General features: G+C 51.8%; 1 protein-coding gene across 8 annotated transcripts; it reads left to right on the top strand.

Annotated features, from left to right (window-relative positions):
* Positions 1-2,714: 2,714 nt before the first annotated feature.
* Gprc5c (G protein-coupled receptor class C group 5 member C) lies at positions 2,715-23,910 on the top strand. Of its 8 annotated transcripts, XM_038326160.1 has the most exons (7): positions 2,715-3,157; positions 3,544-3,798; positions 13,083-13,157; positions 15,191-16,264; positions 17,975-18,069; positions 19,840-19,989; positions 21,635-23,910. In XM_038326160.1, the coding sequence occupies exons 2-7, from the start codon at positions 3,579-3,581 to the stop codon at positions 21,665-21,667; spliced, it is 1,647 nt and encodes a 548-aa protein (XP_038182088.1). In that variant the 5' UTR covers positions 2,715-3,157; positions 3,544-3,578; the 3' UTR covers positions 21,668-23,910. The 8 variants fall into 8 exon arrangements, with proteins under 8 accessions (XP_038182088.1, XP_038182095.1, XP_038182089.1 ...); XM_038326161.1 differs by lacking the exon at positions 2,715-3,157 and having other exon boundaries at positions 3,529-3,798; XM_038326167.1 differs by lacking the exons at positions 3,544-3,798; positions 13,083-13,157 and having other exon boundaries at positions 2,715-3,512.
* Positions 23,911-24,563: the final 653 nt, after the last annotated feature.

The following is a 24,563-nucleotide window of genomic DNA, read 5'->3' as shown; positions in this document are numbered from 1 at the left end:
CACACACCTTTAATCCCAGCACTTAGAAGGCAGAGACAGGTGAACCTCTGAGTTTGAGACCAGCCTGGTCTATAAAGTGAGTTCCAGATAACCAGGGCTACACAGAGAAACCTTGTCTCATAAAAAGAAAAAAAAAAATAATCCTTTCTGGGGGAAATGAGAAAGGCTCCTCAGAGGTAGGGGCACTGAGGCAGGGAAGAGTTTTAAAACTTTTGCTCAGACAGAGACAGGGGTAGAAGGGAGAGCTTGAAGACAGAGAGACCAGCACAAACCACAGCTCAGAAGGGCAGACAGGCAAGCCTTCTCTAGTGACGGTGAAGTGGAACTGAAAGAGTGTAGGAGAAGAAACTTCTTCCAGTGTGTGGTTTCAGAACAATTAGCTGCCTTTTTGTGGAGAGATCTATGACTCGGAGGGCTGGGCCATCACACAGGAGGGAGAGTCTGGCCTCAGACCCATCTGTAAGTGCCAGGCATGTGTGGGGACAGACATTCCAGACAAGTTGTATTTGGAGGGTGGGGTTAACGCTCTCAGTTTTCAAAAGAGGAAAGTGAGGGGGTCAGAGTCACACAGCTAGCCAGTGGCACTTCTAAGATTAAAACTGAGGTGTCCTCTGGCAGCTCAAAGACAGGACAAGTGAATGAAGATAGCATCAGCCTGCCTTTCAAACAGGAACAGACACCTAGAGTAGAGGAAGGGAGGAACAGCGCTGTGCTGCCAACCCTGCAACTCCAGGAAAGCTTGCAGGGCAGGAGGGCAGTTCCTGCAATGGGCCATTTCTTCCTTCCTTCCTTCCTTCCTTCCTTCCTTCCTTCCTTCCTTCCTTCCTCCTTCCTTCCTTCCTCCCTCCCTCCCTCCCTCCCTCCCCCCTCCTCTCTTTTTGTTTTGTTTTTTTTTTGTTTTTCAAGACAGGATTTCTCAGCCGGGCGGAGGTGGCGCACGCCTTTAATCCCTTTAATCCCCGCACTTGGGAGGCAGAGGCAGGCGGATCTCTGTGAGTTTGAGACCAGTCTGGTCTACAAGAGCTAGTTCCCGGACAGGCTCCAAAGCTACAAAGAAACCCTGTCTCAAAAAAAAAAAAAAAAAAAGGACAGGATTTCTCTGTGTAACAGTCCTAGCTGTCTTGGAACTAGCTCTTGTAGACTAGGCTGGCCTTGAATGCACAGAGATCCGCCTGCCTCTGCTCCCTATTGCTGGGATTAAAGGACTGTGCCACCGCCTACCAGCACAATAGGCCATTATTATTATTATCTTATGGCTATTATTTTTTGTGAAAATAGAGAAGATATTGGGATAAATCTGGGTGAGAGACATGAGGGGAACATAGACCGTCCTGTGGCTGAGAGCTGCTGCAGGTTTAAAGCACTCCAGGACACAGGCAGCAACCCTCAGAGGGACTGACTCAATGGTAGCATGGTCCCCAACTCGTTTTCCTAAGCAGAGCACAGTAGGGATCTTGGAGAATCAGAGGTGGGAATCATCTGCCCAGAGGGACTTGCTCTGTCCTTTGAAGGCAGATCTTGTTCCAGAAAGGTGCCTGGGAGAACCAGGGAGAGCAAGGAGTCCTTCTCAGATTCTGGCCTCATTTCTACTGCCAGCTGCCTCACAAGGCTGGCTGAGGGCAGGGCTCAGCCACTGTGGGCCAGTCCCTTTTTTAATGACTCCCAGGGGATGACCAGGCACTAGATACCCCTGCCTGGTGGAAGGTGTGTGTTTGTGTGTGTGTGTGTGTGTGTGTGTGTGTGAAGAGTGGTGGCCTTTGTTTTGAGACAGAATCTTGTGTAGTCCAGGGTGGTCTTGAGATGACCTTGAGTTCCTGATCCTCCTGCCTCTACTACTTCCCAAGTGTTAGAATTACAGGTGTGAGCCACCAAGCAAGGCCAAACAGTCACAGTTTTGGAGGCTGAAGGGAAAAGAGAGATTGGAAATTTAGAAGGCTTGCAGGGTCCTGCTGGCTTAGAGCAGTCCTTCCCCTGGCTCCTTGCACCCACCCCCCACCCGGCTTTTCACCTATGCCATGAACCATCTCAGCAGAGTTAGGCATCAGTCGCCTAGTTAATGAAAAGCGGGCAGAGGCCAGGGCAACTCATTCTGCTCACTTAGGCCTAACCAGTATGTTTGCCTTTCTAGCTAGTGTGGGCACCAACTGCCTGTGCCATTCAAGCCTTGGTACCTGAGCACTGGATCCCTAACCCTAGAGCGGGAGAAGGTACCCCTGCAGCAGTCACCCACTGAAATAGTTCAGGCTTTGCCACATACAGAATCGACAAGGCACGGGAAAGGATTCAGGGTTCTAGAAATCCTGGGCCCCGCAGTTCCACCCCCCCCCCCTGCCCCCAAGTAAACATTCCTCCCAGAGTCAGAAAAGAGCCGAGCAAGGGGAGGAACCGGCCTGAGGTTTATCGCTCCGGCAACTCCGGGTGATTCATTGAGTTTAGACTCCAGGTTGTCATAGATCGAGGCATGCAAACACACAGCCAGTCGGGGAGGTACGGGTCATCAAATCCCTGCCTCCTACACCTGGCTATCCCCTCGCCTGTGACCAGCTGCTTCCCCTCCCCCTCGAGGGCGCTCAGGGTTGAGCAAACACGCCCTGCCGCCTGCCCTGCCACCGGCTGGCTCCGACCGCGCTCCTGGCGATCCCCCAGGCAACTCGGCGTCACGAGAACCCGCACCCTGAGACCCGACGCCCAGCCCTCTCCCGCGTCCCCAGGGCCCCTGTCAGGCTCAACAACCTCTCGCTCTGCGACTTGTCCCCTCCGGGGATACAGCGCAGTCCAACCAGACCCACTCAGTGCTCTTAGGACAGCGCAGCCCACTCCCGAGGGATCCCAAGTCCCCAGGGAAAGTGGCCGGAAAAAAAAAAATCTCTTGTTTACTGGGTCAGAGAGGCCTCAGCTGGGATTCGCTTCCCTGTTTCTGCGGTTTCTTTTCAGCAGATTCCTGGGGCTGGAGAAGAAAGGGTGGCAACCGGTGGATCCACCCCGGCAGGGAGTGGGGGTGGAGTTCAGGGGAATCCGAATTCGTGGAAAGGTCCCCCGACTTCTGGAGTAGCCGGACGCGGAGTCAGGAACAACGTGGCCAGGAGCGCAGGGACCACATGGATCACGTTAAACACTGTACCTCGGGGAACAAAACTGAGAAGGCTAATTAGGACAGGTCACCACAGGGAACCGGGATGTGGGGAGGGGAGCCCGCGAAGTGAGAAACTCGGGCATGGGGTAGTCAGGTTGACGAAGACGCTGGCCAATAATTCGCAGGGGTTCTGGGCTCAGTCCACAGAGTTAGGGGCATAAGCCGTGGTATTCCTTTGTGATTTTGGAGACTGGGTTCTCCGGCAAGGATCACGCATGAAAAAGGACGTTCGTGTATGTTGTGTCCACGTGTGCAAGTTCGCGAGGGGAGGGGGCGCGGAAGGCCTGACAAAGACGGACTTTATGGCTGAGTGCGCGCCTCGCTCCAACGGGGGAGCAGCAAACTGTGCCAGGCTTGTGTCTCACGGGAAAGCCAGGACGTAAGTGACAAAGGCTGGGTGTCTGTCACAGGGAAACGCGCCAAGGTGGCCCCTGTGCGTCTGTGGATGCGTGAGATCGCCGGGAGATGCAACCAAGGGGTGTGCTGGGCTGCACCCCGAACCGCTTTTGGGAGAGAAAGGCAAGCCCAGAAAGTGAGTACGCGCAAGTGCGCGCGCGCCCGCGTGCGGGGGCGTGGCAGTAAACAGCAACAACCCACACCCCAGCTTGGCCAGAAACTCGGATCTCTCTTCCCAGCTCGAAAGTGCTCTGCGGCCGAGCCTGGAGGTGAGTCCGAGGGGGCAGGGCCGGGCGCGCTTTGTTACTGGGGTTACGGATCGCTAGTACCTGGAGCGCGGCTGGCGCCTAAGGAGCGCCAGGAATGGAGGTGATGTCACGGTGTTGCAGCCCGGCCCACCCTGGCCGAGAGAGGGGAGTGCTGTGCAGGGGGTGGGGGAGGGAGGCGGGAGGGAGAGCTAGCCACCGAGCGCACCCAGCTCAGTCTGGGGTCCCGGGGAGGAAGGCCCTGCACCTTTGCCCAGACTTGGCCACCCCTACCGGAGCAGGCTCTGGCCCAGCGCCCTCCTTTGAGTCCCTCCTACGCCCGCCGGCACTCTGCCTGGGGCCGAAGTTGGCTCTCTGCGCCGCGCCGAAGCGGGCTGACTGCGAGTCCCAGGTAAGGGCTGCTGCCTCGGCGCTCCGCCCTCGCCATCGGCAGGCCGGAAGACCTGGGTCCCGCTGGCTGGGAGAGGGCAAGGGCCGAGGCCGGGTGTGGGGACCCGAGGGGCAGGCCACGATGCATCCACTCCGCAACTTCGCAGAAAGTTTCCAAACCCGAGCCAGCTGGGGACTTAATGGGTCAGGGAAGCCGGATGCTGCGTCCCGAGGTGGACGGCCAAGGAAGGACTCCACAATCCGAGTGTCCGAAAGGTGTCCCTTTACGCACTCACGCAGTGGGAGGCCACAGTTGACTGTGACTGTAGGTTAGCGTCGTTTTCCTGATTTCTTTGCGGTGCGTGGGGAGGGCAGGTTTCTGTACCGGAGAAATGGGAGGAACAGAGCCTGGCCCCTTGCTCTTTTGGCTCAGACTTCCACGGGCGTGCGAGCGGAGACCTAGCAATCCGGTTGGAATGGGGAGGCGAGAGCTCGGGATCTCTCCGCGGGAAGTTTGGAATTTCAGAGGCCTAGGGCGCCTCTCCTTCTGGAGGCCTAGGTTCTGGATCCCACCCCTTACTCGCTCCTGGTTTTTCCAGAGCGCTTTCCGCTTCCACTTCACGCCCACACTTTTACACGTACGAAGTTCTAAATCACTTACGCCTTCATGATTTTGATCCTGAAGAACGGACTTGAGGATATTTGGAAACGTGGCTTTGTGCTCCTGGAGAAGCCCCCTCCCCCTAACAGTGTCTGTTTTGTGGCTGGGAGGGAGTGCTGTTAGGGATGGGGGTGGGGCACATTCCAAAGTGGAGAGTAGACCCCTGATTGCTTAGAAGGCTTCTAAGATTCCTCATACTTGGGTATTTTAGTTCAGATACCCACTCTTGGTTATGAAAGCGGGGTGGGGGACAGTAAACGGACTGAGGGTCCTTCCATCTCCCCAGGTCCGTTCTTACAGGATTCCTTGACCAGCCCTTTGGTCAGAGGGCTGAGACAATAGGACTTGTCCTGAGATTGTGAAAAAAGGAGAAAGTGGTGGGTGAGAGGATAGAGGAAGGCTGGCTATGGGTCCATCCATCTTTTCAGGTCAGCTGCTGAGGGGACGCAGCTAGGGAGGAAGAAGGATGCTCTGTGGTGTCCCTGGCTGAGCCATTGCTCCATGGAACGGGGCTGACGGGGCTGTAGGTGGTTATGATCTTTGGCTTGTGTCTTACTTGTAGCCTTGATCCTACCAAGCAGCCTTTTCTTTCCCACTGTGGGGTGTGTGTGTGTGTGCGCATGTGTGCACGCTGATGGGGAGAGCATGGGGTTGTTCTTATGGAGAGGTGAGAATGAAGGTCTACTGCCTCACCTGTAACTGCTTAAAGCCAGTTCAGGGCTGGCAGAATCTCAGCCCACCAGCCTTACCAAGGCTTTTCCGCTTCACCTGAAGACAGAAAGAGGGAGAAAGGGGATCTAGGAACTTGACTGCATTGCCTCCGACCAGAGTTGGGGGCTGGGTAGCTGACCCCCGGGAAAGGCTGATTTCTGAGGTGATTAAGAATATTTGTGGAGGCATTGGCTCACACCTTTATTCCCAGCATTCAGGAGGAAAAGGCTGGTGGGTTTCTCTGAGTTTGAAGCCATCCGGGTCTACAAAGCAAGTTCCAGGACAGCCACAGCTAATCAGAGAAACCCTATCTTGAAAAATGAAGGAAAAAAAAATGTATGACCGATTCCATGGAGATGAAGTTAAAAGCCTTTTAGTCCTAAGAATAATCTGAAGTGGAGCCTTGGCTGTGGGCTGTTAAGGCTTCTAGGGCAGGAGGTCTGTCCCACTCCTGGCAGAGATGGGTGGGTACTCTTGTCTTTTAGGGCATGGGTTTCACATGCTTGCTGTGTTCAGGGAGTGGGAGATCCTCAGAGGTACAGAGTCCTTCACTACTCTTGAAGTGGTTCTCAACACAGGAGTCAAAGGACCATTTCCTAGGGGTCTCCTAAGATCAGAAAACATAGACATTTACATTATGATTCATAAGTAGCAAAATTAAAGTCACGAAGTAGCAGTGAAAATAATTTTATGGTTTGGGGTCACCACAGCGTGAAGATCTGTATTAAAGGGTCACAGCCTTAGGAAGGCTGGGAACCACTGACTTAGAGCCTGGTAGGGGAGGTTGTGTCACAAGGTTCAAAGTTCAGGTCTCCAGAGGTTCAGTCTGAATGCAGGGTATGTGTGTGTGTGTGTGTGTGTTTGTGACAACCCACAACAGGTGGTGGGTGTTATTTAAGAGCCTGTAGGCAAAGCTGGCCTCTCCTCTCAAACCTTTAGCCACCATCTTAAAAAGTAGCAGGTGACAGCCTGTCAATGTGGTGCATGCCTTTAATCCCAGCACTTGGGAGGCAGAGGTAAGTGGGTCTCTGAGTTCGAGGCCAGCCAGGTTCTACAGAGTGAGTTCCAGGACAGGTAGGACTGTTACACAAAGAAAACAAAACAAAAGCAGCAGTAGGTCGCCACGGAATCTGAACGGTGGAAAAAATTGCTGACTGCTCTTGTATCAGTTCCCAGCACCCTCATGATGGTTGAAAACCATCTTTAACTTCAGTTCCAGAGAATCTGATCCCTTTCTGACCTCTGTGTGCACCAGACATACATGTGGTGAACATCTAGACATGCAGGCAAAAGATTCATACATGTAAAAAAAAAATCAAAATAAATTTGGTTGAATACATGTGTACGCCTGGACTGAAGGATTGGTTGGTCTCTGCGCCAATGTGCTTTCTTCTCTTCAAGTATCTTTTTGTTGTTTTGGAGGGTTCTTTTTTTTTTTTTTTTTTTTTTTTTTTTTTTTGAGACAGGGTTTCACTATGTAGCCCTGGCCATCCTGAAACACACTACGTAGACCAGGCTGGCCTCCAATACACAGAGATCTGCTGCCTCTGCCTCCCAAGTGCTGGAATTAAAGACATGTGCCACTATGCCTGGCTCTCAACGGTCTTGCTCACCCCAGGGCCTCTGTCCTACACAGGGGGGAGAGAGTCCAGCCCCGCTGTCCCAATTTCCCCACCTGACTCTGTCTCCATCTGCCCTTTAGGGGAGGAATGGTACATTTCGGGGCAGCCCAGTTTTCCATACTGGAGGCTTAGTGACAAGTGAAATTTGAAGGGTCAGGTCAAGGCAGAAGCTGGTCATCCCATAGCAAAGGCAAGAGGAATAAGTAGTACAGGACTGTAACCCTTCTCTAATCCTGCCCCGAGTGTCTGTAGGAGTGCTGGGGACAGAGGCACGTGTGTCTTCTCTGCCTTCTTCCTCTTGTTCCCTGGGGAAGGAAGCCAGGACCTTGTACTGGGATGTGCCCACACTAACCTACATCCCCAGTCTTGGGATGACCTGGCTATTATCAGATGTAAACCTGTAATGTAACCCTGCAGCGCCCTCTTCTCCTAAATCTCCCTTGTCCTGAGATCTTTCGGAGAGGGGTACAAGCTGGAGGGGGTGGCAAGAATCTCTCAGACCTGGCCGTTTTAGTTCTGCTGCCTTTGGCCTCGCTCCTTAAACTGGATGAACGTGGTTTCAATAAATTGATTGCTTTGTGTCAGACACATCTGAGAACATGACCCTGGCGATGCCCCATCATGTTCAGTACAGCCTGCAGAGACTCCTCATTGCCTTGAACTAGTCTTCTTTGTAACCAGCCCCAGCCTCCTGCACACGCTCACTGTGCCTTGAACTTAGTTTTCTGACTCTTGCTCTGAATTTGGGGGCTTGAACTCAGAATACTGACATCTGTCATCTTTTTTTTTTCTCTTTCCTTCACCTTTGACGTTTTTCAGTTCCACCCTCATCCTGATATCTCCTTTTAGTCTGTGTCTCGGGGCAGTGTCTGGGACACCATACAATTTGATTTACTGCTAATAGCATTTTTTAAAAAAAAAAAAACTAATTTTATGTGTTTGGGTGTTTTTTTAAATTTATTTATTTATTATGTATACAATATTCTGTCTGTGTGTATGCCTGAAGGCCAGAAGAGGGCACCAGACCCCATTACAGATGGTTGTGAGCCACCATGGGGTTGCTGGGAATTGAACTCAGGACCTTTGAAAGAGCAGGCAATGCTCTTAACCTCTGAGCCATCTCTCCAGCCCCACCACTGAACTATTTTGCCTCTCCATTATCTTACTTTTTAATATCTTTAATTAGGCATAATAGTCACACATGCCTTTAGTTCCAACACTTGGGAGGCAGAGGAAGGTGGATCTCTGTGAGTTAGAGGCCAGCCTGGTCTACATAGTGAGTTTCAGGACAGACAGAGCTACATAGTGTGATCCTGTCTCAAAAATACAAATATACATATATATTCTTTGACAATTTCATACGTATAGACAGTGCATCTTGATCATGTGGGCTCCCTATTCCCCCCAAGAACCCTCAACTCCTGCCTCCTGTTCCCTGCAGGCACCTCTAGTACATTCCTCACCCCACCTCGTGTTCTCTCCTTTGTTAATGATCCACCGAGCCTGTTGAAATATTGACTGATCTTGCTGACTTGACCTTGTGTGGCTCATGGGCACAGTTGCCATCTCATGTCCAGGAGACAGCATTTCACAGCGCTCCTCATAGCCTCTGGCTCGAAACGTTCTTTCCCGCTCCGCAATGTCCCTGAGTGGGTCCACCTGACTTGTTGAGAGACAGCCTCTCACTGGAACCTGGAGCTCACCAATTTTGCTAGACTGGCTGGCCAATAAGTCCCAGCGATCCTCCTGTCTCCACCTCCCCAGAGCTGGGATTACAGGTGTGTGCTCTAACCGCGCTCTTTATCTGGGAGTTAGGATGCAAACCTCGGGTCTTTATGCGTACCCAACAAGCACTTACTGACTGATCTATCTCCCACTTTTTTTGGAGGTGTTAGGGAATCAGATTTAAGGACTCATGCGTCCTAGACAAGTACTCTACCACTGAGCCATCCATGTGCCTAATTCCCAATGAAATACTTTAGACTAAGTTATCTCCCCTGTCTCCTTTCTTCTTGCTTCCTTACACTCTATCTTCCTACCACACCTACCATATCTCTATTAGACCTTAGCTAGCATCAGGCCAGCGACTGTGTTTGTCCATCTTTGTCTTTTCCAGAAGTCTAAAACAGTTGGATCTCCCTGTCCATACTGGCAGACCCAGAATCATCACCTATTCTGTATCCCTACCCCTCTTCCAGTGTTGGGGATGGAACCCAGGGCCCTCACATAGGTAGGCCGACACTGTACCCCCAAGCTGTGTCCCTGGTCCTGATTGCTTGCTCTAAACTAGGACCTGAACCAGAAAAGTGGGTGGAGAAACCCTCCTAGGGGCCCAGGAAAGTGGTGTGTCCAAGGGATACAGGCTTCTTGGTTCTTGGTGTTCTGTTTTAAATTTCTAGCTCCACCTCAAATTATAGCAATACTCTGTTTGCTGAAACATTGGACATTTGGGAGCCTATGATATTGTTATGGGCGAGTTATCTCTCGGGTGACTGGGAATGACCCCTTACCCATTAACTCCCATGGTTCTTCTCTTTCCAGGGCTTGTAAATACCAGTGACCCTTTATTGATTTACCAGTATACAGAGTCTTGGGGCAGGGGAAGTGAACTTTGGCGAACAACTCGCTTTTACAATGGTACTTCTTTAGGAAGACAACTATAAACTTATTTAAGCATGCGTGTTAGTTTTAGGAGTTAAAGGTAGATGATAGCTAAGGAAAAGTTAGGAAATTGCTGAGGTGGCTTAAGCTTCATGGATTTTATTTTATTTGTTTATTTTATTGTGTGCCTGTGGGAGTTTATGTGCACCATGTGTGTGTAAGAGCTGTGGAGGCCACGAGGGGCGTTGGACCCCAGGAACTAGAGTTACAGGCAATTGTGAGCTGCTCTGTGGAAATCCAACCCAGGCCCTCCCTAAGAGCAGAAAACACTCTTAACCATTGAGCCACCCCTCTGGCCTTCCCTCCCCTCCCCTCTCCTCCCCCCCCTCTTTCTTTCTCCCTTCTCTCCTTCCTATCTCCCTCCCTTCCTCCCTCCCTCCCTCCCTCCCTCCCTCCCTTCCTCCCTTCCTTTCTTTGATTTTGAGACAGGATTTCTGTGGTTCTGACTGATGTCTGGCTCACTGTAGCCAAGGATCTGAACTTCTGACCCTCCTGCCTCCACCTCTCCAGTGCTGGCAATACAGGTGTGTGCCACCTTGCTGGGACCTGAAACTTTTTCAAGGGGCAAAAGCTGGGGTGGCTTAAAGTACAGTAACCCTCAGCACAGCACCCTGGAGGTTGAGGCAAGGGGATCGTCACACATTTGAGGCTGTTCTGAGCTATCACTTTGAGACTCTGAAAGTAAGTAAGTAAATAAATAAATAGACAAGGGGGGAGGGGTTACTGTGATAGTTCAGAGGTTAAGAGCACTGGCTGCTTTTCCAGAGGACCCATTCAGTTCCCAGCACCAACATGGTTGCTCACAACCATCTGTAACTCAGCTCCAGCCTCTATGGCACTACATGGGCAAATGTGCAGGCAAAACACCCATACACAATTTTCTTTAAAGATGAAAGGAGGCGGGACAAGAAAAAAGTGAAGACTGACCATCTTTATTATGTCATTTTCATTTAAATTTGTGTATTGGTTGCTTTTCTTGTAAGAAAATAACTGAGAAGACGCCCCCTTGAGGAGTTTGACTCCCGCAGCAGGAGCCTGAGGCAGGTGGCCACATTGTCTCTGTAGTCAGGAAGCAGAGAGCAGTGAATGCTGGCCCCTGGCTCACTCTCTCCTCCTCCCACCCCACACACCAGCCCAGCGAATGGTGCCCCCCACATTTTTTCACCTCCATCAACCTAATCTAGAGGAGTCTCACAGCACCGCCTGGGCTTGTCTCTTAGGCTCTTCTAGATCCTGCCGAGTCAACTATCAGAATTGACCGTGTCATTTTCCCCTGATTTAGTGACTTCCCATTTGTCAGTTATGGATGGAAATTTTCTATCAAACGGGAACTTGACATTTTGTGTGCATATTAAAAATTAGCTAGGAGTGGTGGCTTGAGCCTATGTCCTCAGTATTCAGAAGGCTGAGGCAGAAGGATTCCCACAACTTTGAGGCCAGCCATGGATGAGTAGCAAGGCCCTGCCTCAAACTGAATAATAAATAAACGCATAGTTGGGCATTGGAGAAAGCATTTAGTAACATAGATAGTGCCATGCCTTTGGTAGCCACTAGTGGATGCTGTCATCCAAGGAAAGTTTGGTTGCTAGCTTCAGGGGGGCCTTCGCTCTGGCTAGGCAGGAGAGATACTCCCTTTTAAATTTATTATTTATTTATTAAAAATATTTATTACAAATTTACTTTTTTATTTTGGTTTTTCAAGATAGAGTTTCTCTGTGTAGTCCTGGCTGTCCTGGACCAGGTTGGGTTTGAACTCAGAGATCTGCCTGCCTCTGCCTCCCAGGTGCTAGTGTTAGAGGCATATGCCGCCACCACCTTGCTCCTTTTTTTTATTTAGCCCCTCTTTTGCTCTCCATGTATCCCTGGCTGCCCTAAAACTAAGTAGACTCAAACTCATAGAGCCCCATTTACTTCCTCCCCTCAAATGTTGGGGCTAAAGGTATGTGCTACCGTGTCTGTCCAGCTGCATGCACCACCACGCCTGTCCAGCTATAACTAGTTTCTTAACGTGTAGGGAACCTACTGTACACACGGAGGATCTATGCGTCAGGGAATTTGGACTTCATAATAGTTTGTTTTAGAGCCTTTAAACCTTCTGTGTTAGATCTCTGTCTTTTATGACTGAAATAACTTATAGAAAAGAGTTTATTGGGGGTTTGCCTACAGTTGCAGAGAATTGGAGGCCAAGATCATGGTGGGCATCTTCGCAGCAGGCACCAGGCTAGAGAAGTAGCTGAGAACTCAAGTCCTTACCTTCAAGAATAGCCTGGGTTAGCCGGGTGGTGGTGGTGCACGCCTTTAATCCCAGCACTCGGGAGGCAGAGACAGGCGGATCTCTGTGAGTTCGAGACCAGCCTGGTCTACAAGAGCTAGCTCCAGGACAGGCTCTAAAGCTGCAGAGAAACCCTGTCTCGAAAAACCAAAAAAAAAAAAAAAAAAAAAAAAAAAAAAAAAAAAAAAAAAAAAAAAGAATAGCCTGGATTTTTGAAAACTTAAATCCCATTCCCGGTGACACACCTCTGCGCCTCTGGCCTTGCTTCCTAAACCTTCCTTGTTCCTCCAATGGGGAAACAAGCATTCAAATATAGGTGCCTAAGGGGCCATTCTCATTCAAACTACTACAATTTTTAAATCAAAGCTTTGAATGGAAAATCACCAAATGTGTCCCTCTTGGCGGGGCAGGGGGCAGAGCTAAGGATGGAACCTAGAACTTTAAACCCCCGCCAGGGGAGAGTCCAGCACTGAGCTGCAGCCAGAGTCCCCCGGATTCGAAGTTTTCTTAACCATCAACCTCCTTCACTTCACACGGGGAAACTGTTCTGGGCAGCCAGCTTTGGTTTTCTTCCTTGGCACAAATCTGCGACATTTGGTATGGGCACAGTGAGCATGTGGTGATCTGTTGTTACCTTTCTGGTGTTAATAAATAGACCATTACTCACATTTCACTACAGTGTCTTAAAGTCTTTCATTAAAGATTAATCCCTTTGGGGTTTGGGTGTGTGTGTGTTTATGTTTAGCTTTTTGAGGCACGTTCTTTCTGTGGAGTGCTGGTCTGGAACTCCCTGTGTAGACCAGGCTGACCTCCACAGGGATGCTCTTGCCTCTTTCTTTGGAGCACTGGGATCAAAGATGTGTACTACGGCACCCAGCTCCTGCTTGTTGTTTGGTTTTGTTTTGTTTCTTTTCTTTTTAAGAGATTTCTTTTATTTTTATTTCTGTGTGAACATTTTGCCTGCGTGTTTATCTGTGCACCACCTACATAGTTGATGCTGACAGAGGCCGGAAGAAGGCATCCCGTTCCCTGGATCCGGAGTTACAGTTGGATGGGAGTAAACCATGTAGGTGCTGGGAATCCAACCTGGGTTCTCTAAAAGAGCAGCCGGTTCTCTTAACCTCTGAGTCATCTCTCTAGCCTGAATCCGTTTATGGTCTCCCTGTCTTTAGTACCGAACTAGACAATGAGCTGTAGATCTGAAGAGGAAAGATGGCACTAAACGGGGGGAGGGGGGGAGGAGGGAAGAGCCATTCTGGTATCCTGTACCTGTAATCCTAGCACTTAGGAGTCTGAGCCAGTTAGCCTGGGTTATGTAGTGAGTTCCAGCCAGCCTGGGCTACCTAGCAAGAATCCGCCTCATGAATAAACAAACAGTGAAAAGAAAAGGGTACGTAAACAAACTAAGGAAAGCAAACTGGTGAGCAGCATTCCCCGTGGGCTCTGTTCATTTCCTGTCTCTAGGTTCCTGCCATGGCTTCCCCTGATGGTGGGGACCGTGACCTGAAAACCAAATAAACCTTTTCCTCCTCAAGTTGCTTTTGGTCATTGTATTTCTCGAAGCAACAGAAAGCCAACTAGAACAGTGGAGCGAGGAATTTTCAGCTCTCTTCTTTTGCACTGTAGGTTTCTTCCTGCTGTAGGTGCTTGTTAAACGCTTTGAGTAGAGGACCGCGTGGCTGAGTGGCCGTGTTCGTCAGGGTTCTCTAGAGGACAGAACTTACAGAATGAGCGATTACATGTGGCTTACAGGCTGTGCCCTAGCTACCCCAGCAGTGACCGCCTACCGACGGAGGCCCGAGAATCCAGCAGCTGTTCACTTCTCCAGGCTGGATGTCTCCGCTGGTCTTCAGTATAGTCTGGAATCCCAAAGACGTGTGATGTAGTGCCGAGTGAAGGAGTGGCCTGCCAGTGAGAGTGAGGGCCAGCAAAGAGAACTTGCTTCTTCCATGTCCTTCCTATAGGCTGCCGGCAGAAAGTGTGGCCCACGTTGAAGGCGTGTCTTCCCACTTCAAATGATTTAATTGAGAAAGTGTGCCCGGCCATTGGGGCTTTGGTTCATTCCAGGTGTGGTCAAGTTGACAAGAACTGGACTTCTCAGTAGCAGTCTGGAACTTGCTTTGGAGGTCAGGCTGGCCCTGGACTTAGGCATTTCCAGGGTTTAGTGGAGGGGTATAGTATCTTACCTGGAAGTCCCCAGGCAGAAAGGACCGTGCTGAGTGGAGTAAACCTGGGTTTTGATGGGTTAAAACTCTAAGAGTTCACTGGTGGTCCCCACCCCAGGTTTATTTTTATTTTATGTGTAAGAGTGTTTTGCCTGCATGTATGTATGTGCGCCTTGTCTGTGCAGTGCCTGAGGAGACCAGGCTCAGATTCCCTGTGTCTGGAGTCATTGTAAGCCATCATGTAGGTGATGTAGATGCTGGGATTCAAACTTGGGTCCTCTGGAAGAGCACCCGGTGTTCTTTACCACTGAGCCATCTCTCCAGCAGTGAAAAGAAATTTCTTCTTTTCCATGGTTAGGATTAGTGATGACAGCTGGGTGTGGTGGCTCATACCTTTAATCCCAGCAGTCTGTGAGTTCAAGACCAGCCTGATCTAGACTGCTATAGCGAAACCTTGTCAAAAACAAACAAGCAAACAACAATAAAAACAAAACCAGAAAAAGAAAAGAAAAGGGGTGACAGATGAACCTCATCTGTCTGCTCAGCTGACAAACCTTCATGAATTCTGGGCTAAGAAAGACTCTGAAGAGCTGGAGGGGCGGCTCAGTGGTTAAGAACACTTGTTACTCTCTTCAAGGACCTATGTTCGGTTCTCAGCACCCACACGGTGGCTCACAACCATCCTAACTTCAGTTCCGTGGGATCCAACACAGTCTTCTGGCCTCCTCAGGCACCAGGCACACGTGTGCACACAGACATATGTGCAAGCAAAACACCATGCGATGAAATACAATTCTTTTAAATTAAAAATACATAAAATAAGAATTCCAAAGCCTAGAGGAGCAGGATGTTCAGGATGGAGGAAGCAATACTCTGCTCATTGATGTCTGTCTGACCTTGGTGTACTGATTTTGCCTATTCTTCCTGTCTCTAGGGACCCAGCCTGGCCTGGGAGCCAGGATGGCCACCCACAAAACCTTGTTGATGTGCCTAGGATTGCCTCTGTTCTTCCCTGGGGCCTGGGCCCAGAACCATGCCCCACCGGGCTGCAGTCCAGACCTGGATCCCCTCTACTACAACCTTTGTGACCGCTCCGGGGCCTGGGGCATCGTCTTGGAGGCGGTGGCTGGAGCTGGCATCATCACCACGTTTGTGCTCACGATCATCCTGGTGGCCAGCCTTCCGTTTGTGCAGGACACGAAGAAGCGGAGCCTCCTGGGGACCCAGGTGTTCTTTCTGCTGGGCACCCTGGGCCTCTTTTGCCTTGTGTTTGCCTGCGTGGTAAAGCCTGATTTCTCCACCTGCGCCTCTCGACGCTTCCTCTTCGGGGTCCTGTTTGCCATCTGCTTCTCCTGCTTGGTCGCCCATGTCTTTGCCCTTAACTTCCTAGCCCGGAAGAACCATGGACCCCGGGGCTGGGTGATCTTCACTGTCGCCCTGCTTCTCACCCTCGTGGAGGTCATCATCAACACCGAGTGGCTGATCATCACCCTGGTACGGGGAGGTGGCCAGGCTGGCCCTCTGGGCAACGGCAGTGCCCACTGGACCGTGACCTCGCCCTGTGCCATTGCCAATATGGACTTCGTCATGGCGCTCATCTACGTCATGCTGCTGCTGCTGGCAGCCTTCCTAGGAGCCTGGCCCGCCTTGTGCGGCCGCTTTAAGCGCTGGCGGAAGCACGGAGTCTTTGCGCTTCTCACCACAGCCCTCTCCATTGCCATCTGGGTCGTGTGGATTGTCATGTACACCTACGGCAACAAGCAGCACCACAGCCCCACCTGGGATGACCCCACGCTGGCCATCGCCCTTGCTGCCAATGCCTGGACTTTCGTCCTCTTCTATGTCATCCCTGAGGTCTCCCAGGTGACCAAACCCAGCCCTGAGCAGAGCTACCAGGGGGACATGTACCCTACCCGAGGCGTGGGCTACGAGACCATCCTGAAAGAGCAGACGGGCCAGAGCATGTTTGTGGAGAACAAGGCATTTTCCATGGATGAGCCAGCCTCAGGTGCGGCGAGGACCTGTATATATCCGTGTGTGTGTGTGTGTGTGTGTGTGTGTGTGTGTGTGTGTGTGTGTGCCGTGTGTGAGGCCAGACAGGGTCTCATGTAGCCTAGGCTGATCTCGAACCTACTATGTAACTGAAGCCGGGTCCTGAACGGATCCTTTCTTCTCCCAGTTGCTGGCATGTGCCACTATTTACAGCTTTTGTTTGTTAAAATTACATTTCTTTTAGTTCAATTATTGCTTTCCTACCATGTGACTTCTGGGGATCAGCCTCAGTTTGTCAGGCATGGTGGCAAGCATCCTTACCTGGCTGGGCCATCCTTTATGCCATGTCTTTTACCGCGGGGCAGGGAGCCAGTCTCTTGAGAAAAACTGAAAGTTCTTGTGAATATCTGCAGTTTTCTGCTTTGAGGCCCTTGCGTTCAGGGACGGAGCATGGAGCCTGAGTGGTTATCACATGCCGGCTCTGGGATCTCTGACAGAAGCTCAGTTAGAGGCGATAGACATTCCAGAAACAGAAATCCTAGGGTCCTCTGTGCACACTGTGTGGCCCTCAACGTCCTGCCTTGTGGAAATAGGTGACCCTCGCTCTTGTGGACACATAGTCTGCGATCTCACTCCCTGGAAATGACTGCTGACCCCACACTGGAGTGGCTCTGGTACACATACTGGGCCACTGAATGTGCAGGGAGGGGATCATTAAGGAAGCCAGAAAGACAGAAAACCTGGGCTATGCTGGGAGAAGCAGCAAACCCTGTCCCCACCCCCGCTCCTTCCTACCCCAGTACTCCTTCGTCGGGCCGGAGAGGTCTTACTTAGTCCTTTTCTTCTCATAGAGACGCTTCTGGTCTCTTTATTTATTTCATTTTCTTCCAAAATGGAAAAATCAATAGCACGAGCTCAGCACTTAGGAACCCTGCACAGGCTGTGGCCCCTCAGCCCTGCAGAAGAGAACTGAATCCTATCTACCTGACCCCCTCAGGAAGTCCTGTTCTTGGGGCCCAGGGCTAGTTAGCAGCTCTCCTCAGATGCCCCAGAGGTTCTCATCAGGGTGGATCAGACAGGAAACCCACACCAGAAGGTGCAGGGAGCTACAAATCTCTCTGGGTATTTGCCAGGGGGCCTAGGATGGACTTAGCACTAAGTCTTCCTGACTGGGCCCTGCATGGCTACAAAGTGGCACCAGCAGCTACCCATGCCCTGTGTGGACATGAACCCATAAAAAGCTGTGGGGTTTCAGCTGGATTTCCCCTTGGGCCTGGCAGCGGGTTCATCGTGGCAGAGGCAGGAGCTGGAGGCTGGCCATCTTGGAAAGCTGCCGAAGGCCCATGTGCCCCTCTTGGCCTCTGGCCCCGAGGCCGGATAGGATGTGAGGGTTGCTGACAGCATGTTTTCCTGAGCTATGGGGGAGGGGTACTGGTGTGTGGGGGAGGGGGCAGGTATATGTGTGTGTGTGTCGGGGGGGGGGGTCCTACAATGCAGGGAGCCAAGTGGCACTTTCTTATACATCTAAACAAAAGAACGCCAGGCATGGGAGGGGCACCAGGTCCACAGCCTCATTCTCAGATCTCTCTCCACTCCTGGGTCTCCTGTTATGCCAGGGCCCCAGGGTCCCCACTCCCCTATGCCCAGGAGAGTTGCTTGGACTGTGGATCAAAGCAGGAAACAAGAATCCAGAACCCTTCAAATTTGACCTTGTTTTTCCCTCCAGCGAAGAGACCCGTGTCACCTTACAGTGGCTACAATGGGCAGCTGCTGACCAGTGTGTACCAGCCCACCGAGATGGCCCTGATGCACAAAGGCCCGGTGAGTAGGTCCCTCAGGTTCCCGTGATCTGGTTGAGGGTCACAGAGCTCAGCCTCATTTGCTGGTAGGAAGCCTGTGCAGGCAGTGAACGTTTGGCTGGATAGAGGCATTCTTAGTGTATGGCAAACTTCTCCTGGGACATCAACCCTGCCAACCCAGGGCTTTAGCACACTGCAGTGGGACCTGCCCTGCATCACTGGGCATCACCCACAGCCCGGTGGCACATACCTGTAATCCTAGCACTTGGGAGACAGAAGCAGGAGGCTGAAGGCCATCTTTGGCTATAGCTTGCACCACCAGCCTTGGCTATATGAGACCCTATTTCCATGCCTGGCTAGCAAGTCTTGACCTTATACCTCTCCTGAGCCCTGGGAGCCAGTACTCCCTTAGCTGGGGGGGCAGGGGAGAGTGGGAACAGGAAGGAGGTGGATTAGATTCCCACTCCATATATGTTCCTCTTCTTGCTGGCAGTGGTTGCCAGAGAGGTCAGTGACCTGCCTTGGCAGGATTCTGGGAACAGGAAGCCAGGAGGTCAGCAGGGTGCTGTTCCCATCCCTTCCCCACCCCCTAAGCTGGGAGCTAGGGATGGCTGGTGTGTCTGAGACTTCCAGTCCCTCTCACCAAGTGTGAAGCTGCAACCTAGCGCAGAGTTGAGCAGTTTCCGTTCACACCGTGATCAGTGGCTGCCCCTCCACCCCCGGCCTCTGAACCTAGTCCACAGGAGCCCCCCACCCTCTCTCCCAGTTTGGAGGGTGAACTGAGCTGAACAGTTCTTTCTGCTTAGTTCTCACACCGGGGTCCTCCGACCACCCAAGGGAGCAGCAATTGAGAACTTGCTTAAAATGCAGATTGGGTCTGAGGTGGGACAGGTTATTGTGAGTTCTGTGTTGGTAGCCCTGGGGTGGGGGCTGTTTGTCACCTGGTAGCTTAGGTTCCACCTAAAAGGGAGTAACTCCCCAAGGCAGATTTACAAGGAACTCAAGGGCTTTCCCATCCCTGTAGTTAAACATTTGCCGGACTATCTCTGGGTGGGGCCCAGCTAGTGGGTGGAGCTCAACTGGGGATAGGGCTTGACAAACAGTCCTGCTAATTTTGGTGCATTCCCATGTTGAAGCTCCACGATCTAAGTGTCCTAGAAGGCATGGAGTGGTTGGATGTTTCTGGAAGGGGGAACCCCTCCTCAGGGGGGACAGTCACCCGCTGCTGGTTTGGGGTCCTGGGAGCCTGGGTGCTTTAGTGGTAACATCTAACATGGTGATAAGACAGGAGGGACCACCCCAGGGGTTCACGTACCTTCCAGGTAGAACATTTGGGGCTAGATTCCTAAGCTAGAGTTATACGGACCAGGACCTACCTGAAGGGTGCTGAGTGTTGTAGTGACATTTTGGGGACTCGATTAAGACACTTGGAGAAAGGGAGTTTGTGAGTGGCATCATTCATGTAGCAACAGCTTAATGTAGCCGATCCTGAGGTTTCCCCAAAGAATTAGGATCAGGAATTCAGAGACGGGGTCTCCTCTGGGAACCCCCCGAGGTGTTCAGGGGCCTTCTTCCGTGCTCAGAAGGCCAGATCTCTATTTCCAGAAGTAGAGGCATCCATCTTATCCTGCCAGCAGGGCCCTGGTGGAATGAGGGTGAAGGGGGGGGGGGTCGGTCAAGAGGTGGGAGCTGGCAGGCACAGCCCTGCAGGAAGCTGAATGTTTGTGCCTTTGCCCTGGCGGAACCTGGCTCCCGATCCCCCGACTGTGAGACCGCCTGTTCTTCCTTCCAGTCCGAAGGCGCTTACGACGTCATCCTCCCACGGGCCACCGCCAACAGCCAGGTGATGGGCAGTGCCAACTCAACCCTGCGAGCTGAAGACATGTACATGGTCCAGAGCCACCAGGTGGCCACGCCACCAAAAGACGGCAAGATCTCTCAGGTCTTTAGAAATCCCTACGTGTGGGACTAAGGCAGCAGCTGTGGCCAGGAGGAAGTGGGCGGATTTGGAGAGGGCACTCAGGACCTGGCTTGGGTGAGGGACCACTAGAGATGCTATGCTCTGTGGCTCCCTTCTCCCTCACTGGCTCAGGGTAGCTTATGCCTCAGGGTCAGGTCCCCTGATCTGCCAATGTTTGGGTGGGTGTCCAAGGGGGCCTCCTCCTTCTCAGTATTTGTGGAGTTCAGGCACCTGCCCTGTTTTATGCCAGGGCCACCTCTGGTGATCTGCTCCATCCAAATAGTGTTCTGCTTGGGGTGGCAGCTGGTCCCGTGCCTATACTCTCCAGCGACACCTGCAGCCTCCAGAGAGCTCAGAGAGGATGCCTTGGGCTGTATCCTGCTCCTCTGTGAGGAGCAAGGGTGCCTAATAAACACATTATTGCTTTATTAACTCTTGTTCTGGGCTCGTGGTTTCTGACTGGGTTCTCACCTCCCGTGATTCCTTCCTTTCTCTGTGATGGATCATTGAAACCCGCTCTCCTCCTCACATCCTGCTCTTGGGGCTGATGCTTATAGTGCCTCCTGTGTGGTAAGGGGCTGGCGCCTCCTCCAGGGCAGGGCTCTCTAGTGTGTCTGTCGTTAATTGCCATCAGAATGAGCATCTGGGCTCTTGTCTGGACCCACACCTGGGAGTGTCCAACCTCCATAGCTTTCCTGAGGGGCTCATCCTCTCCCCCAGAAAGGGCTATATTCAGAGATAGAACAGGGGAGGTAGGCCCACCAGTGGGCAGTTCTTGGGGTGCAGAGGAGGTCAACTTATCTTGGCCTCTCCCATAGGAAGTTAGCATACTTTAGAGGGCAAGGCTGATGACCATTTTGCTCCTAGTTGGGGGTCATGCTTCACAACATGAAGGGCGGCATGGTTCGGGGTGGGCCTGAGTTGTTTATAGTGTGGGTTCACAGAGACAGGCAGGTCATTCCAGATCCTGGTTGGCTCACGAGTCACAGCATCCATGTGCTAAGAATTTGGGGGTCAGTAAAAGCTTTTCCCCAGTTCAGGCTTATCTCCATGGCTAGTCGGGTGGGGTGGGAGGTAGGGCAGGATGGGGCCAGTCTTTCCCTTCATTTCCAGAACTAAATAAAATCTCAGAATGCTGTCACTTCAGGTTTATATGGGGTCTTAGGGATAGTTATCCCAACCCCTCCGTCAGGCCACAGAGCCTCTAGGTAGCTGGACCAAAACTGGACAGACTGACATCTCTAGCTTTTGTCCTTGACTCTCCCTGAGATAAGCCAGACCAGTGTCCTGGGCTCTGAGATGCCTCTGACCCTTCTGGGTGGCACAGTGTTCTGACCCTTGGAGATCAGTTCCAGGTCCTTCAACAGGACTTGAGAGCCTGCCCATCCCAGGCTTGGGAAGTTTCATCCCCAACTAGCCAGAAGCTATTTTCTGACACTAGTTGTAAGGGGGGGAAAAATAGTTTTTTGTTGAAAGGGAGAGAAAGAGTTGTTGGAAGAAAACTCCAGACTATGTTTAGATTGTATCACTCCCTGTAGATTGAGGGTTTTTTTTTTTTAAAGTGCAATCCAATACTTGGACTGTGGAGTCCATCCCTTTTGACTCTTGTTCTTTCTGGTTACTTTAGGATCAGTCCCCGAAAAACAAAACGAGATGGTAGATGCCCTCTTCCCTGGACCACACCTCATCCGGACACCCTCATTGCTCTGCATCCAGCTGAGCGGGCCCCAGCAGTTTCCCCACCTTTGTCCTTGGAGCTGGGAGGGACCAGAGGCCAGCAATCTGAAGCTTTGGACTGAGTGGGGACCTTGGGATAGGCCTGAAGCATGTGACTGGTGCTCATAGGGCCACCTACCCTCCTGCCCATCCCAGCCTCCTGGTCCCCAAGTGACTGCAGCTACAGGGAGCTAACTGTTGACTCCTGTCTCCTGCCTTAACACATCCCCCAAGTCACAGAGTCTGTGCCCCCATGTGGTTCTCCAGGTGGTTATTGTCCTGCTGTGAACGTCAGGAGCACAATGCCACTGTTCTGACACTGGATCCTCTTGGCCATGTTGGTAACCCATCAGATGTCACACAACGGACATCATAGCATCTCTGTCAGTCTCTAGAGACAAAACAGACCTTATCCCTTGCCCTACTCTGGGCCTTCTGCCATCTTCTAGACTGGAAGAGGTCGCCAGCTAGGGGCAGAGCCCAGATTGGGCAGGCTGTTTCTCATGACCTGAGGGTTTCAGGTACCAGCACAGCACCTTTGTGCCTGGCCTGAGTCTACCTTACCTTCAGTGAGCTGTGTCCCCTTGCCAGGGCAGGATCGTTCATTCTCCCTCCCCACTGCCCGTCCCCACTGGGAATGGGAATTGCAACACTGATCCCAACGGGGGAAGATTTCTCGTTGTCCAGAACTGCCGCACAGAGAACCCCACATAAGAGTTGAAGAGCTAGTGGGCCACAATGGTGCTTAGAGCTTTGCGCTATGGATGTACCTCAGTTAAACCCCTGGCCGCATCTCCCCGGTCTGCTTTCGGCTTCTGTGCCAGCTCCCAGGATGGCTCCTAGGACAGGTGCAGAGGTGGAATTATCTGGATCTCTTAGGTTCTAGAGGTACCTGCTGGGGCTACTTGGATATATGTGGCTGGGGTCTGGGAGTTCCTTTAGGAGACAGTGGGTGGGAGCCAGGGCTGCATTCTCAGGGTGACTTGAACCTTTCCTCGGTTGGGCTGGTGGGATGTGGGATTCGGGGCTGGAGATTGCTTATGGGAAGATGTCTAAGTTTCTACCTCAGCTTGGGCAGCAGATGTCCTTGGTACATCTGGACAAGCCCTGCTGTTTTCATCTCTAGTGGCCTTGGCCTTAGGACGTGCACCTGAGGAGCCTGATGGCTACCCAGGTCAGAGAGGGCCATTTTCAGGCCTGCGAGCTGCCGACACCAATGACTGAGATGATCATAGCACCAGACCCTGGAACCAAGGTCTCCACAGCCCTGGGTACCAGACAGAGCCTCCTCCAGGCCCTCTTCAAGTGTGTCCTGGAGCCTGGCCTTTAGCCCAGCACTACTTAGTGCCAAGGTAGACAGAGGTGAAGATGAGTGACTGCCCAGGAAGGTGCCCCATGCTTAGTCCATGGCTCCCATGCTGACTCCTCCCTAGTAGCCTGTGCCTTTTTCGTTGGGGAAAAGGTCCCCACAGAGTGGGACTGTACCTCCAAAGGTGACTCCTCCTGCCTTGACCTCTGTTGAATGAGGATGCTCAATCTATGAGTAATACAGTACTGCCCCCACACACATCAAAGGAATGGGGTCTCCGTGGACCTCACACTGTTCTTGATCTAGAGCTCCGAGATTTGTCACAGCAAGCAAGGGACTAGGTTGCTGTCTTAAGCGAGTCTTTTAGGACTCCGAAAGCACCAGATGCCTAGGTGTGCAGCCTATGGTGGATGTGGCTGTGTTTATTGCCCAAGTCCTGGCTGCTGCAGCTGCAGCTGCAGCTCAGGAGTCATGGGCTCCTGGGAGATGCAGACCTGCCTGGATGCAGAAGTACCTGTGGTCCTTACTTACCCTGCATCTTTCAGTTCCGGTTCCAGTGAAGGACATTTTTAGTAGGCTTGGGGGCCTCCTAGTTTACAGTGCTGTGTCACTGTATCCCACACAAGGGAGGAATAAGTAGACCCAGGCCTGGTTCAAGTTCATCATTCACAGGCCAGCCACTTGGTCGATGTCACACCAACACTGTTAAATCCTACAGTGGACAAGATGTGAGAGCTAGCCAATAAGAGGCTAGAGCTAATGGGCCAAGCAGTGTTGAAAAGAAAAAAAAAAAATCCTACAGTGGACGTCAATGGAGGGTCAACTTTGTAACTACTCGTAATTAAATGACTGCCCTTTCTTCGTGAGGGGTTAATGCCTCTGTGTTCCTGTGTGTTTCTAAGGCATTCTGGGGTGTCTGTCAGCTGGCCTTCCCGCCTCTTACCCTCCCCACCCCCATCTCTGCTACACCAGCAATGTCTGATTCTGGCTAACTTCTCTTTGGTTAGACTTTAGGGGAGAAAACCAGGCCTCCGAAAGACATCGAATTCTCAGCTGGGCATGATGTTGCATGCCTTTAATCAAGTACTTTGACAGATGGAGGCAGGCAGATCTCCATGAGTTCCAGGGCAGCTGGGGCTACTTAGTGAGAAGGAGGAAAAAAGGACAATGAGCTGGGCATTGGTGACGCACACCCTTAATCCCAGCCCTTGGGAGGCAGAGGCAGGCGGATTTCTGAGTTCGAGGCCAGCCTGGTTCACAGAGTGAGTTCTAGGACAGTCAGAACTGTCATACAGAGAAACCCTGTGGTGGGGAGCGGGGTGGGCAGGGGGCGAGGGGAGATAATGCATTCTGACCAGCCAAACACAGAGACAAATGGTTCCTACATAGGATGTAGGATAGAAGGGATGGGGTGGGGAAGGAGCCACCACAGATGGCAATCCAGCTACTAATGGGGAGGCAGGGCCACAGCCCCATTTCATCTTCATAAAATGCTTTGTTCACGGATGATCACAGTTGCCCCAGGCCAAGG

This window comes from Arvicola amphibius, chromosome 4, assembly GCF_903992535.2.
Source record: "Arvicola amphibius chromosome 4, mArvAmp1.2, whole genome shotgun sequence".
NCBI classification, from domain to species: Eukaryota; Metazoa; Chordata; class Mammalia; order Rodentia; family Cricetidae; genus Arvicola; species Arvicola amphibius.
Note: the sequence above shows the minus strand (reverse complement) of the source record. Positions and strands in the feature narration are given on the sequence as shown.